We start from the raw sequence: 13,230 nt of genomic DNA, 5'->3' as shown, positions 1-13,230 counted from the left end.
CATGCGCCAAGTAGACCAAGTAGCAGAATAAAACGTGCCACGTCGCTACGGATTCAAGAATGCACAGGCGCTCTGCGCCCTGATTTCCGCATCCTCCGGGGCAACACGTCCAGGCACCGACAGCATTGTAACACTTCACGTGAAGAACACAACAAAAAAAAAAAAAATGTCGGAAAAATGAAATTACATCGGATGTATTTTTGCAAAGAATTGACAAGCGGAAGTGAATTTCGTGTTGTCTTGCTATGGACCCCTATGGTTGACACAACTCAGACATTCCAGCGTCTGCGGCTCTTGCCTCCCGGCCCGCCTTAGTCTCCAGTCACGGCCGAATCAAAACCAAATGTGAAGCAGGAATTCAAGCAAAAAAAATTGTCGTTTTTACATTAGTTTGAAATTTTCTCGCATTTTGAAGATTTGGTGCTTATCAAGGATAATCAGCAGTCTAAATCTTGGGCAGCCGCTGTGATTCCAATTTTGGGACTTGGTGTTGCAGCAGCTGTCGGCCTGTGGGGGAGCGCAGGGTGCAAAACGAGTGAGCGATGGTGGTGTGCTTTGTGAAGTGACCTTACAAAGCAAGCATGGGGACCAACCATATGATTTGTGGTCAAAGCTGCAGTTGTGATCTTCCGGATGGCGGCAACGGGCGCAAAAGGAGCCTGTGCACCGGCAGCTATATGTGGCTAGCGCACGTAGTTTGCGCTGGCATCCATGGCAGCGAGGTCGCGCACGCGCTGATCTCGGAACCGGGTGGCGGGCGGCCGTTGATGCCGGGGGGTGTGGTTCCATGGCTGGTAGCGTGGGAACCCGGGCATATCGACTAGATGGGCCGTGTGTACCTTGCGCGTGTGTACCTTGCGGAGCTGCCGAAGCGATCCGTGGCTTTGGTTGAGCAAAATGCCGTGAGCGTGCACGGCTTGCCAGAGTGCCACGTGGGGCTGCCGAGGTCACAAGCGCTGGTAGCAGCGGCGTGGGTGCCAGGGCTGTCGACACCATCGAGCCGTGGTCACAGCTATGGCCGTGGCCTTCATGATTTCCCGGTGCGTGCACGGGAGCAAACCGTGTCGATGGATGGACTGGCCCTTCGGGTGGCGTTGACGTGGAGCTGGAAAACACAAAGCGGGTGTTCGTCTCGGGTATATCGGTTCCGCTTTGACCCAAGGGGTCAGCGCCAATCAGTGAGGCGTGCCTGTGAAAAGAGGCACTGGGGTCAAGGCCATCCAATGGTGTACCCAGCGGGTCAGGCAAGTGGGCCGGGGTGCCAAGGCCATCACAAGACCACTCTGACATGCCAGCGGGAGTATCGGCGCTGCGCGAGTGGCGGAGGGGCGCGAAGCTGACGCTTTGGCACGGCGAGCGAACGGGGGGCTCCGGGCGCGAGGGCAACATTCGTTGAAAGGCTTCGACCAGCTCCTGGGTACAGGTCGCGTCATCCTCCTCACTGACCGCATCAAGCCCTCCCATTGGCCCCACACGACCAGCTGTGCGCGGCTGTGCGCGGCGCGATCGAGGCGGTGGGTGTATAACACCATCGCCCTCAGGAGCGGGCACGGGATCAGAGGCCGACTCGACCGCAGTATGGACTCCTGCATACGAGGGGATATGACGTCGCTCCACGCGTGGGGCGTGAGTGCCCACAGGGAGGGCCACTGGATGGGAGCGAGGGGAATGCTTGACACCAGTTGACGACGCTGATGTCTGACTACCAGGCCCATAACCAGCGGCCGAATGTTCTAAACTGAGAACGTCGGGTGTGCGGCGAGCGAGTGCAGGTGGCACGGCTTCTTCGTCCCCACATGAGCCAAGCATGGCTGATGCGGCCGATGCTGCCGTGGAGACGGGTTCGGGAGTTGAGGCGTGGACGACCATGGTGTTGGGCGTATGCGTCGGGGAGGGATTTGTTTTGGAAGTGCGAGGTGGAGGAGGACGAGGCCGCAGGGCAACCGGCATGGCCGGGCTGCCGGCCATGCCAGCTGTCTGATCATTGGGACCCGACACAGCATTCGCTTCCGGTGCGATTGTTTTCGTTTGAGCACGAACGCGTCGCGCGTGCTGACGGCGTGCACGGCGACGTGATTTGCTTTCCCGCATGCGACTCTGCAAGTCAGCCATGCGAAGCCGGTGGCGAGCGTTGTCCTCAATGCGCTGCATGCGCTCACGAAAGGACTGAACTGGTGCGTGTCGTGAGGAGCGCGGACGCTGGTCCCAATTATTCTCCCCCACATCCTCATCCACAGCCGCGACTTGAAACTAATAAAAGTAAAATTGCCGCGGGAGAGCACGAGCGGCAGACCGGGTTCGAATGAGTGACGGCGGGGTGTGATGTCAAGGGCAACACCAAGACTCAAGAAAGGAAACGAACACGAATCAAACTGAGGCGGTCAGCATCCCGGCACAATAGGACACGGAAGCGACCGTCTTCCAGGGCCAGCTCGATAAGTTCCTCGCATTCTGGAAGCGAGAGGTCCGTGATATCCAGAACTTGCAAGGCCAAGCCTTCCCCAAGGGGCTCGACGTAGTCTATTTGCCACGTGCAAAATCAAGGTATGCAGATGCCACCACAATGAACATGCTCGAGTTTTAAGAGGACGATGCAGGAGCAAGGGGGATCGTCACCTCAACTAAAAGAGGGACTGGGCAGGCTTGGCGTGTTGCTGGCTTACCGAGTAATTCATCATATAGCATGGGGCTTTGTAATGAAGTCTGGACATGCACAGCAAGCACCAGCTCGGCGCCGTTGCCAATGCCAAGAGAGGCCAGGGTGTCGCTATCGCGCAACTCACGACCGGCATAGACCAGGCGTTGTGAGCTCATCGGCATGTCTTGGATCATGGCGATGATGGCCTTGACGTGGGCGACCTGTCGGTGCAACGTCACGAATCATCAAGAGCAAGTTGTAAGTCGAGCCGCCGACCCAATGCCCATTTTAAGCTCAACGAGATGAGGAGGACGCAAAAAAAAAAAGGGCCCCGTTAGGAACAGGAAGCTGGACCAACCTGGCCATCCGCGTCAACGTGTAGTGAGAAGGAGGTGCCCATGACTGTCTTGATGGTGAGCTGTAGCATGCTTGCAGTGCTCGTCCGGGAGCATTGACCTTGTCCAGCTACAGGCGAGATGCCCTGGCCCATGGTGGTGGGCGCGCCTGCCGGCTCTGCTTGCGCCGTGGCCTCGGCTTGCGCCGCGGACCGGCCCGACATGGTCGAATCGGCAGCCGAACCCAAGTGCAGAGTTCCGGATACGTTGGCCAGCAATCAAACAGAGCTAGCGGAGACGGGTTACAGCAAACGGACGCTGGACGGCGCTTTCAATGAGCCGCGGCCCGTTGTGCTGCACCTTTTTGGCGACGACGATTAGCACGCCGCGCGGCAACGTCTCCTACGGTTGTTGTTGTGCTCGTATCACCCCGCAACCCAACCAAGCCAGGAGGACGGCTTGCCCCGCCGCCAAGCCAGACGCCAGAGGAGCTCGGGGCAAGACGGTACTTTCAACAAATGGCTGCTCTTCTCCCCACGGCAGGTATCCGGCTAGATACAGGAGCCCCGGCCAGCGCACCACAGGGGAGGCAAGGAGATCTGGTGTTGGGGCGACGACCACCGAGACACCAGCAAGAGGGTTGGGAAGGCTCTTGTCTGTGTGTGTGTGTGTTAGGGAGAATGAGTGTGTGACTTGTCAGAGAGAGCGTTCTGGGGTAGTGTGTTTGGCAGAGAGAGAGCAGAAGAGGGACAGGAGGTCAGAGAGAGGACAACAACCCTCAATGAATTGGTTGAAAATGCATGGCATATAAATCGGCACAAAGAGACAGGAGAGTAGTTGGATATCAAACGAGAGAGAGAGCAACAAGAACGAAAGTAAAGCAGAGACGTAAGCAACACCAAGCGAGTAGGGTTGGGCACCGTATCCCAATATCAACAAAGCATCAGACTCATAGGAATCTGCATGAACCTGCTTGGATGCTGCATGAACTTCCCTTGAAGTTGCATTGAAAGGATCACAAAGTTTAAAGACATCGTCAATAACCAACGCCGAGCTCATGGGCCTGAACTTTTGTCGAGCAGGAAGTTCCGAGGGACCGAAAGCTGCACGACTTTGCGCAAGGTAGACAGGTCCCTGTGGCCCATTTTTGATGGGGAATGCGAGCGTCAGGTGGCACCATCTTTTACAGGCTGCCGAAGAAGATGGCGTAGTCGTAGTTGAGGCCGCTGGGCCCCGACCAAGCAGCCTTGGTCGGGTCGGAATTATCGAGTGCACACTGCAGTTCCAAACAACAGCCGCATGGAAGCAAACGGTGCAAAGTGAGGTGACGTCTGACGGCAGGGCTCTGTCACATGGAACGCACCGAGGGGGCGGCGTAGCTGTCGGTGCCAAACATGCCCGTGTTTCCCGTTCCATAGGCAACACACCAGCCTATGTACACCACAATCTCGGTTTAATGTTAGCCTGCGAAGGACTACTTTCTACACGTAACCACAAGCTTCCTGCACTTCAAGACGCACCAGCCTGGGCCTCGCTGGTTGTGCGAAACGCATCATTATGATCGAGGACGAAACCGTCGATCGTGGTTGAGCCGTCGGTGGGGCGCCCGCGTGGGGCATCATGCCAGTTACCTGCAAGAGAGTTCACCCAACTGAGCCTTGCATGCCAACTTTCAGCAAGAGCATCGAATCCCATCAAGACAAGAGGTCAACAGTGCTTCTAAAGCAAACACCACCCACCTAGACCACCTCCGCAGTTGTCCGTCGCGCCTATCAAACACGGCACCCACCCAAAGTTAGCACTCAGTATCAACCGCATGTTGCTGCGCCAGGCGCCTCGAGTTTGAGTTTGTGTGCATGTACCAGACACGCGAAGGCATCTTACCACACGTCGACTCCGAAGAAGCAATGCGATCAAAGTCTTGATTGCCCTATCACCAATGCCCAAGCATGCGCTTCCTCAGAATGGCGGCCGGGTTCCAAAACATCGAGCACAAGTGGGGCTAGACGTACAATCACTTGATTCGCATGAATCACGCTGCTGGTGCGCACCAGTGTCTCGATTGAATTGATCTGCGATACCTGCAGAAATCCACGCACAATCGCAAACAAATCAATTGCGAAGGAGCACGAAAGTAAGCAGTGCTCCCCGGACTTACGTTCCCGACTGCTGCCACGCGCTCTGCACCAAGAACTTTGTTGCACTCGGCGTGATTGGTCGCGGAGCAGCCGTTGGCAAAGTGCTCGTGGAATGACAGCTACAATGGGCACGCGCGCGAATGTGAGAGAATAGGAAAGATAGAGGGGGAAAAAAGAAAAAAAGAAAGAAAAAAGCCACACACACACAAATACATGTGCACGTTTTCGCCCGGTGTTGCCACCAGCCGGCCGAGGGCGGGTGCGCACCTGCTGGTTTCCACGCGTCCAAACCTGCCAGCCGATCATGATGCCATTTTCATGAACCATCATCATCATGTGCGTCGTACTTTTGACACGCATGGCAGCCGTTGTCTTGGCGTCGTGCCGCAGGAAGTAATGATCGCGCACGTCGTTGTAGGTGTTTGTATTCTCCCACAGCGGGTTGCCCCACCTGCATTTAACGGTGAAATTGCAATGCGGCCATCATTTCAGTACATGTCCAAGAAACAAAGCAGAAACGCCAGCCCAGGCATCAACACGAACCACATGACATGGCCATCGGACGTGTCCAGGTTCAGAAGCAAGGTCCAAGCCGTGCCACCTTCGACCTGACGCAAGCCAGGGTCAGTGATTCAACAGTTGCGTCAGCTTTGTCAATGCACAGCTTAACGAGGGGAACAGCGCCATCGGTGCATGCGCCTGCTTGACTTGCTCTTCACTTACCCAGCAGAAAGCGTCAAAGCTCCCTTGGCCGTCCGGATCGATCTTGTACACACCCGTGACCATGGCGGAACCGTGCTTTGCGTAAAGCGCTGAGCAGTCGGCCTGAGAAAGGAGGGTGCCATGAGCCGGCGTGAGGACAGAGAAGAAGCTGGTGTCCGGCCCAATTCCTCACTTCTTACCTCAATGGGCTGAGAAGACGCTTGGCCCCAAAATGAAGGCCGCTCCTCGAGCGCAGCTACAAACACCGAATAATCATACTCGATGCCATTGGAATATGACCTGCGCAATCCCACACCAAACCCTGTTGTAAGCGATGGTAGATGCATGACGCACCACACCGATCCATGTCGCATGCCCCTTTTCTGAAGAAGGCAACGCCAAACATACCAGGCGGCCTTGGTGGGATCACTGTCACTTTGGGCACACTATCGAAGGACAGCGGGCTGTAAGCTGACAAAGCGAATGGCCGCCGGGTCAGGAGCGTGATTGGGAGCGTACGCCTGCCGTACCGTGGCTGGGGCAAAACTGTCAGTTCCGTACATGCCGCTGTTATCGCCATCGTCTAAGATGCCACGCGAGCAACGTCCGCGTAAGCGAAATCCAGGGTTGATCGACAACAATGCGACAAGTCCTGACTCAAAGGCTTGGGACAGGTACCAACAGTCACACCAGCCAGCTTGAGCTTCGGACACAGTCCGAAAGGCGCTGTTTGGCAGAAAGTTGATGCCGACCACTGAGGTAGCGCCGTTGGTTGGCATGCCATATGGCATATCGTGCCAGTTGCCTAGGCCACCGCCCATGTTATCAGTGAATCCGGCCGAGGCACTGTCAGAGCTGATCCGGTCCAGGTCTTTGATACTGGTATCTACGACGTGATTGGCGTACAGCTCGCGTGACAACTGCGCGTCCGAGTGAAATGGTCGTAAGATTGGCCAACAGGAAAGCATGAGAGGTGGAAGGGAAGTGGGGTGAAAATAGGGCAAGGGGTAGCTCGCAAAGCTATTCACTGTACTTGACAAACCTTGACGAGTTTCTCGTTGGGTTCAAGATTTCCAACGCTGGCTAGGCCCGTCGCACGACCAAGATGAAGATTGCAATTGGCCCACTCAGGCCCATCATCCAGTGGAGCACACTGACCACCAAAGTAATCGCTGGCGATGCAGCAAAATAAAAGGAGCGCACAAGCATTATCTGCCAGCCATACCAAAGGTGTTCCAAAGGTGGAATGGAAGTGCATTCTCCAAAGGGCAGATTGAGCAATGGGAGCCAGTCAAGCATGCTTGACTGCCGAACGAGCAAGCTGACCTTAGTGCGGCCCCGGAGGAGGTTTCAAACTGCCGCCAACCCACAACAGTGCCGCCCACGTGCACGGCAAGTACGAGATGAGTGATGCCCGTTGCCTTGAACCAGGATGTCGTCTTTTTGTCGCCCGCTAGCAGTCGTTTGCGGAACAGCGAAACCCGTTGGTCACAGCAAAATCATGAGTGCCAACTAGCAGGCAGGAAGTTTTTTTTAATGCAAGGGGCCACTTAACCCACCAGACGCCAAGGTGTAGGCGGTACTGATTGTGCCATACTCCTGTTCGTTTTGCCAGAGCTCATTGCCCCACCTCAACATTGGATGAGTTGAAGGAAGCAAAAGATATGCCTCGAGTCAGTAACGATTTGCGTTGGCTCTGCATGGCAGTGACAAGCGCCCCAGTCTCCCTTTCGCTTGAGTGTTAGGTGGCCAGGGCTCACCACATGACATGGCCATCCGAGGTATCGAGGTTTAGGGCAAGTTCATAGGCTTGGCCGCCAAAGGTGTAGCAAAAAGCTCGATAGGACGCGCCCGAGGCATCTTCAAGATAAAACTGGCTCAAATCAAGGGCGGATAACCGGGGAAGAGGGCAATTGAGAGGATAGGATATAACGTGACGATCAAAGGAAAGAAGCACGGCGTCAGGTGCTGCACGACAACGGTTCAAGGAGACGTACGACGCCATTGAGGTCACTCAGCTCGGTGGCTTCCATGTTCTTGCGAAGATGCTCGCAGCTTGCCCCAGGCGCGTTGCGAGATCCTGTGCAAACGCAGTCAATGCGACAAATACAATTCAGCCAGTCATCTATCCACCGGCCCTGATGTGCGTCTCAATGTGTAATCACAGGGATATTTTTGGCAGACGAACCAAGTTGAAGGTCAGCCAGGCCTGAGGAAAGGCGGGAGACGTTGCCAGCCAGCTCGGAGATGAGGGCTTCGAAACTGGCTTCGGCAGCTTCAAAGCTGGCCACTGAGGCGCTAAGGTTGTTGCGAAGGACGGTGTTTTCCGCGGCCAAGGTTTGTAGTTGCTCTGTGAAGTTGGCAGTGGTGGCTTGCTGCTGACTGGACAGGCCCTGAAGTTGCGATGTGAGATTCGCAAGCGCCTGTGTGTGGGCGCCTTCGGAGGCGAGGACGTGAGTTGACAAGGTCTGTAGGGAAGAGTTGATTGCCGCTGTATCGGAGATGAGTGCAAGCTCAAGATCAACCAGGGCTTGTGCAGTGGCGCTCTGTCCCAGAGTGGTGTTGACGGCCTCGATTGTCTCGACCAAACGAGCAAGATTGACATCGTGCGAAGCTGTCAGGGCTTGAAGCGTGACGATATCAGCTTGCGTGGCCGACGCGTTGGATCTAGGAAGGAACGAGCAGTCGTGGCAAGGTCGGCGGTCAGCGCCCTTAATCTGAGTTGGTCAAACGACCAGACGGCTGCACCGATCGTACAAACCGCAAATTTTGCAAGGAGAGGTCAAACGCATCAAGGGTGGCCAAGACCGGAAGGACCAGACCATTGGCTCTAATCAAGCGGCAGCAGGTATCTATGTATGAGTGCATGCATGGAGACCATTGCCTTTGCTGGAGAAAGGCTCGATCAAACTGACCGTTGGAGGTTGATCTCGTCCGCAGCACCAGCAGCAAGGCAAAGTTGGCCATCCTCCACCTCGATTGCAGCGGGACACTCGTCCCCCTCAACGCAAGCCTCAGCCAAGACCACGCCGGTTGTCATGACCCACAACAAACACCCCAGGCCAAGCAGCACGGCAACGCCGGCCCGCACCGACATGCTTCCGATCCCTCAATCCACCAAGCCCTTGGAGATGATCAACGACGATATAACCGAAAACCAATGGGCGGTATCACCCAAGTGTGCTCTCATCACCGATTTGCACGAAATCCAAAAAAAAAAAAAAAAAAAAAAAAATGGTCGAACTTGTGAAATTTTTTCGGAGTGCGTTTTTGCTGACATTTTGCTCGTGTTTTGCTGTTGAAATGGTATTGAAAAGGCTTGATGTAGCGTTTTATGAGGTTATCGTATAAGTGCTGAATGTTTGTGTGTAGTTTATGGAGAGTTGGTGCAGACGGATTGGAAGTTAAAAGCTGAAACTTCTTTTCTGCTTGTGGGGGCTGCGATCTTACCGTTATTCGTGTGTGTGTGAGTGTGTCGTCGTTTTTTTTTTTTTTTTTCAAAAATGGCAGCCAACGCCAAGCCGCTGAGTTTGCAGATTGCCGATGCACGTGGCATTAGCTACAAGGGAAAGCCATTAATGTGGAAGGAACGGTTCAAGGCCCGGTGCCGGGAGGAGCTGCGGCGCAAGCGGTATGCTGCCATGGACCAGCGACGACTTGGCTCTGGGCACGACGGGACCACCGCGGAAGAAGGCACCATGGACATGGAAACGGACGTGGAACAGGTCATGCGCGAGCAGCTTGCTCTGCTGCAGCAGCAGGTCGTTGGTGATGACGTCCACGCCCTGTCACCAGGGGTTGATGCCGCGCAGGCATGGTCGACGGAGCCCGGCGCTTTGTGTAGCCGCTCTCAACCCTTCAGCCTCGGCAGTCACCCCCGTGGCGATGCCCGGGAAACCCATGCAAGTGCACACGACTTTAACAGTGATGAGGGACAGGAAGATGTGGATATTCTCACGCCCAGCACTGAGGCTGAATATGACTATCTGCTCGACCTTTGGAGCGAGATTCAGCAGGAACTCATGGTGGAGGACGCCAGCCAGGCATTTCTCGAGGACGAGGCGCAGATCGAGGAGGCTGAGCAGGAGGAAGCACGCGCGCGAGACGAGGCCCTGGCAGCGCTCTCCCTTGCCGATGACAACGCCGTAACCTGCCCCGTGTGCCGGCATTCTCTGTTACGCATGCGGCTCTGCGTCATTTTCTGCCCCTGTGGCTTTCAGCTCAACACGCAGGACGAAGGCATGACGCTGGCCCAGTTTGGACATCTCCTCTACGACCTAGTCGATGAGCACGACGCAACAGGCTGCTCGCAACGTCTGAGCTTTCGAGTCTGTGAAACCATGGCAGAGCGCCGATGCCCCCAAGTTTTGGAGGCTGCGTGTCGGGCTTGTGGATTTATGAATTTTGTTTAGCTGACCAGCGATGAATGGCGTCAGGTCACCAAGGGGCTTGGCCCATTTGAGCCCCAAGAGGAAAGCAACAGAGAGAGAAAGCTTGCTGAGCAAGAATGCCGGAAGGGTAGCGCCAAGCAGGAAACCAAAGTCTTATTTGTTGGCGTGTCGCCTGTGTTTCTTCCGGTTTGAGCCTCAAAAAAAGAATTGATCGATTGACGATGCAGATGTTGTGCTTGTGACACGTTTTGCGAGAGCTTGACCGTACAGAAGCACGGAAAAGCTGCTGGGGCAGGACGCTGGTAGATGGTGAATCCAGGGTCATGAAGTCACAAAAGGCGGGCTCTGCAGAGCAATACACAAATGCTCTACTTGACGGTAAACTTCTCCGGGACACCCTTGCTGGTACCATGATCAGGAGTATCGCGAACGATGCACTTGACGTAAGTATCGCGGTACGCCTCGAGGTTGTCTTCGGTCGTCATGTCGTCCAGCTTGGCCATGTCCTCGAGATCAAGCTCAAAGTCAAACGAGTTGAAATTTTCGGCCATGCGCTCCTTGCGGGAGCTCTTCGCCAACACGGCAAAGCCATGCTGCACGGCCCAACGCACCAGAATCTACAGCCAACAAGGTGACGGTAGCACGAGCCACACGACGTTGGGGTTTAGTACACGGGCTGCGGCTCGAGAGGACAAGCACACAGCGCCCGACGCCCGCGGCTTGAGGGACATGGCACGGGCAGCAGTACCTGAGCGGCGGGGCGCTTGTGCTTGTCCGCAATGGTCTTGATGATCGCATCGTCCAGCTCTTGAGCCTGGCGGAGCGCCCGATAGGCCTCGAAGCGCACGCCTTCCTTTTCAAAGTACTCGATGGTTTGCCGCCGGTACAGAAAGGGGTTGATCTCAATCTGATTGACGACGGGCTGCGGCGCGCGGTTGTTTGCGATACCAACCAACCGTAACAGTTAAGGACTGCGCAAGCCGCAAAGGAACATGAATCGGGGACGTGTGGATCACTACCTGCACCGTCATGTGCTTCTTGAGCTCCTCGTAGTCTTCAATGGTATAATTGCTGACGCCAATGGATTTGACCTTGCCCTCTGCTTGCAGCTGTTCCAGCTCCTTGTAGGCCTATGGCGTGGACCCAGCACCAGTTTTCATAAAGCAGCGTGGACAGCAACCATGGCATCCGAGAGGTGGATGGTGACGTGTTCTTCGTGAGCGCTTTGATATTGAAACATGTGAGCAAGGGGCAGGTTTTTAACAAGTCACTCACCTCAATGTGCTTTTCGGGCACCGGCCAATGGATGAGATACAGGTCAAGGTAGTCGGTCTTGAGGTCCTTCAGACTCTGCAGCACCTGGGCACGCACCGCCTCGCGACCCTTGTAAATGGTGTCGTTCCAGCACTTGGAGACCTGCAAAAAAAAAAAAAAAAAAAAAAAAAAAAAAAAAAAAAAATGATGTGATGGCAGAAGGGGCAGAAGAATGCAGGGTGAGAATGAGAAGGCCAACTGTGTCGGCGAAGGAGGCAAAACAAAACTACTTTGCAAGCTCAGTCGCACCAGATACAGCTCTGCCCGGGGCACGGACGTGCTGCTGAGGGCTTCGCCGACAATCTCTTCGTTGCCATAGAATTGGGCACAGTCAAAGTAGCGATAGCCCACGTCCACGGCATCCTAAGTCACCGATCTCACTCAATGAAAAGCTGGAGGTGGCTGCATGAAAACGGGGCGTGGGAGGCCGTCTGGCAACGTACCCGAATAATATCACGGGGGTCCCGGTCGTCCTGCGCTGGAGCAGCATTTGTCGAACTCTTGGGGACATACCCAACCTATCCTCAAAGCCGGAGTTTGCCACGAAAGGCACGCCGCCGCCGGAAACAACACAATGAGGGCACGGGCTCCAACTCCGGCAAGGACCAGACGACGGTACCTTGTAGGTTCCAAAGCCAAGCATGGGGTGCTGAGTGCCGTCCGCCAGCTTCATGTTGGGAATAGTAGCCGCCATCCTGAACCTTGAGGTCTTCTTCTACACCGCCCTAAAACCCAGACCACCGTCAATCACACACCCGTCTCCTGCCAGAAACACGCCAACGAGAGCAACTGGCCCGAGCATCCGATCTCACTGACTTGTGCCAAATGCGCACTCTCTGTGTGTGTGTGTGTGTGTGTGTGTTGTTGTTGTCTTCTTCTGCTTATTTTGTACTGCCCTCCCCAACTTGGAAATCACAATTTGAGTGATGTCAGATGATTTCTCTGATACTGCTTTTGACACACACACTCAACAAATCGAAAAAGAAAAAAAAAAAAGAGAAAAAAGAGGAAAAAAAAGCTTGCTGCCATCATCATGGCAGGTCGGGGTGCCGCGGCCAAGGAGCAACCCGAATCAACTCGAGAGGGCACGGCAGCGAGCGCCTGGGTGTCATCGCTGGCTGGGGGAGTGGCGGGCTCGGCATCTCGTTTTGCCACCAACCCTTTTGATGTCCTTAAGATTCGAATGCAGCTGCAGGCGGAGCCCATTCGGCGTGGCCAGGTTGGTTTGCGACGCATGTGGCTCACTCCGATGGGCGCTCTACATCTCAAATACCTTGTTGGCCAATTACTCCTGGCAGGCAGCTGGCAAATACCAAGGCGTAGTCCACTGCCTTCGCACCATTGTGACAGAAGAGGGCGTGCAGGCACTTTGGAAGGGTCACCTAGCCTCACAGCTCCTGACCATTACCTACTGTGCCGTTCAGGTACGGCGAGGGTCCCAATGATGAGGTTTGGCCGAATGGCCAGACCTGATGCTTCCCACCTCACCCGGTACCTCTTGCTCCCGCATATCCCCAGTTTCCCGTCTATGAAACATTGGTGGCGCAGACACGAACACACTTGACCAACCAAGCCTTGGCTGGTAAGGATGCTGCAAACCAAAATTTTGGACGCTATGAGTCCTAGGTACCTCATGGGCGTGAATTTTTCAACCCAGAGTTTTTCGCGGGGAGTGGTGCCGGCGTGGTGGCGTCGCTGGCAACATATCCTTT

General features: G+C 55.2%; 5 protein-coding genes across 5 annotated transcripts in view; 2 read left to right on the top strand and 3 right to left on the bottom strand.

The window, feature by feature from the left end:
- Window positions 1-445: 445 nt before the first annotated feature.
- On the bottom strand, window positions 446-3,197 carry MONBRDRAFT_8089 (uncharacterized protein; the record flags this gene model as incomplete). Its single annotated transcript, XM_001745528.1, has 5 exons — window positions 446-507; window positions 855-2,250; window positions 2,363-2,451; window positions 2,664-2,859; window positions 2,997-3,197. The coding sequence occupies 5 exons, from the start codon at window positions 3,195-3,197 to the stop codon at window positions 446-448; spliced, it is 1,944 nt and encodes a 647-aa protein (XP_001745580.1).
- Window positions 3,198-4,156: 959 nt separating this feature from the next.
- MONBRDRAFT_25303 (uncharacterized protein) lies at window positions 4,157-8,910 on the bottom strand (the record flags this gene model as incomplete). The annotated part of the gene is made up of 21 exons (XM_001745527.1): window positions 4,157-4,249; window positions 4,337-4,404; window positions 4,494-4,604; window positions 4,713-4,742; window positions 4,858-4,903; window positions 4,986-5,054; window positions 5,132-5,230; window positions 5,379-5,562; window positions 5,655-5,719; window positions 5,835-5,936; window positions 6,014-6,113; window positions 6,222-6,259; window positions 6,344-6,396; window positions 6,496-6,733; window positions 6,856-6,985; window positions 7,140-7,266; window positions 7,373-7,443; window positions 7,574-7,686; window positions 7,811-7,893; window positions 8,002-8,480; window positions 8,729-8,910. The coding sequence occupies 21 exons, from the start codon at window positions 8,908-8,910 to the stop codon at window positions 4,157-4,159; spliced, it is 2,481 nt and encodes an 826-aa protein (XP_001745579.1).
- Window positions 8,911-9,316: 406 nt separating this feature from the next.
- Window positions 9,317-10,225, top strand: MONBRDRAFT_8087 (uncharacterized protein; the record flags this gene model as incomplete). Its single annotated transcript, XM_001745678.1, has 1 exon — window positions 9,317-10,225. One exon carries the CDS (start codon window positions 9,317-9,319, stop codon window positions 10,223-10,225), a length of 909 nt encoding a protein of 302 aa, XP_001745730.1.
- Window positions 10,226-10,572: 347 nt separating this feature from the next.
- On the bottom strand, window positions 10,573-12,191 carry MONBRDRAFT_8086 (uncharacterized protein; the record flags this gene model as incomplete). Its single annotated transcript, XM_001745526.1, has 6 exons — window positions 10,573-10,821; window positions 10,953-11,126; window positions 11,224-11,334; window positions 11,480-11,620; window positions 11,768-11,881; window positions 12,138-12,191. The coding sequence occupies 6 exons, from the start codon at window positions 12,189-12,191 to the stop codon at window positions 10,573-10,575; spliced, it is 843 nt and encodes a 280-aa protein (XP_001745578.1).
- Window positions 12,192-12,551: 360 nt separating this feature from the next.
- Window positions 12,552-13,230, top strand: part of MONBRDRAFT_37010 (uncharacterized protein) — a gene marked incomplete at both ends in the record, with an annotated part of 6,476 nt that continues 5,797 nt past the window's right edge. The window contains 3 exons of the mRNA XM_001745677.1: window positions 12,552-12,737; window positions 12,817-12,942; window positions 13,037-13,100. Of these exons, the coding sequence (XP_001745729.1) occupies window positions 12,552-12,737; window positions 12,817-12,942; window positions 13,037-13,100 (376 nt within the window). The remainder of the gene's footprint in view (window positions 12,738-12,816; window positions 12,943-13,036; window positions 13,101-13,230) is intronic.

Source organism: Monosiga brevicollis, genomic scaffold, assembly GCF_000002865.3.
Source record: "Monosiga brevicollis MX1 MONBRscaffold_9 genomic scaffold, whole genome shotgun sequence".
Taxonomy (NCBI): domain Eukaryota; class Choanoflagellata; order Craspedida; family Salpingoecidae; genus Monosiga; species Monosiga brevicollis.
The sequence above is the reverse complement of the archived record's forward strand: the minus strand, read 5'-3'. Positions and strand labels throughout refer to the sequence as shown.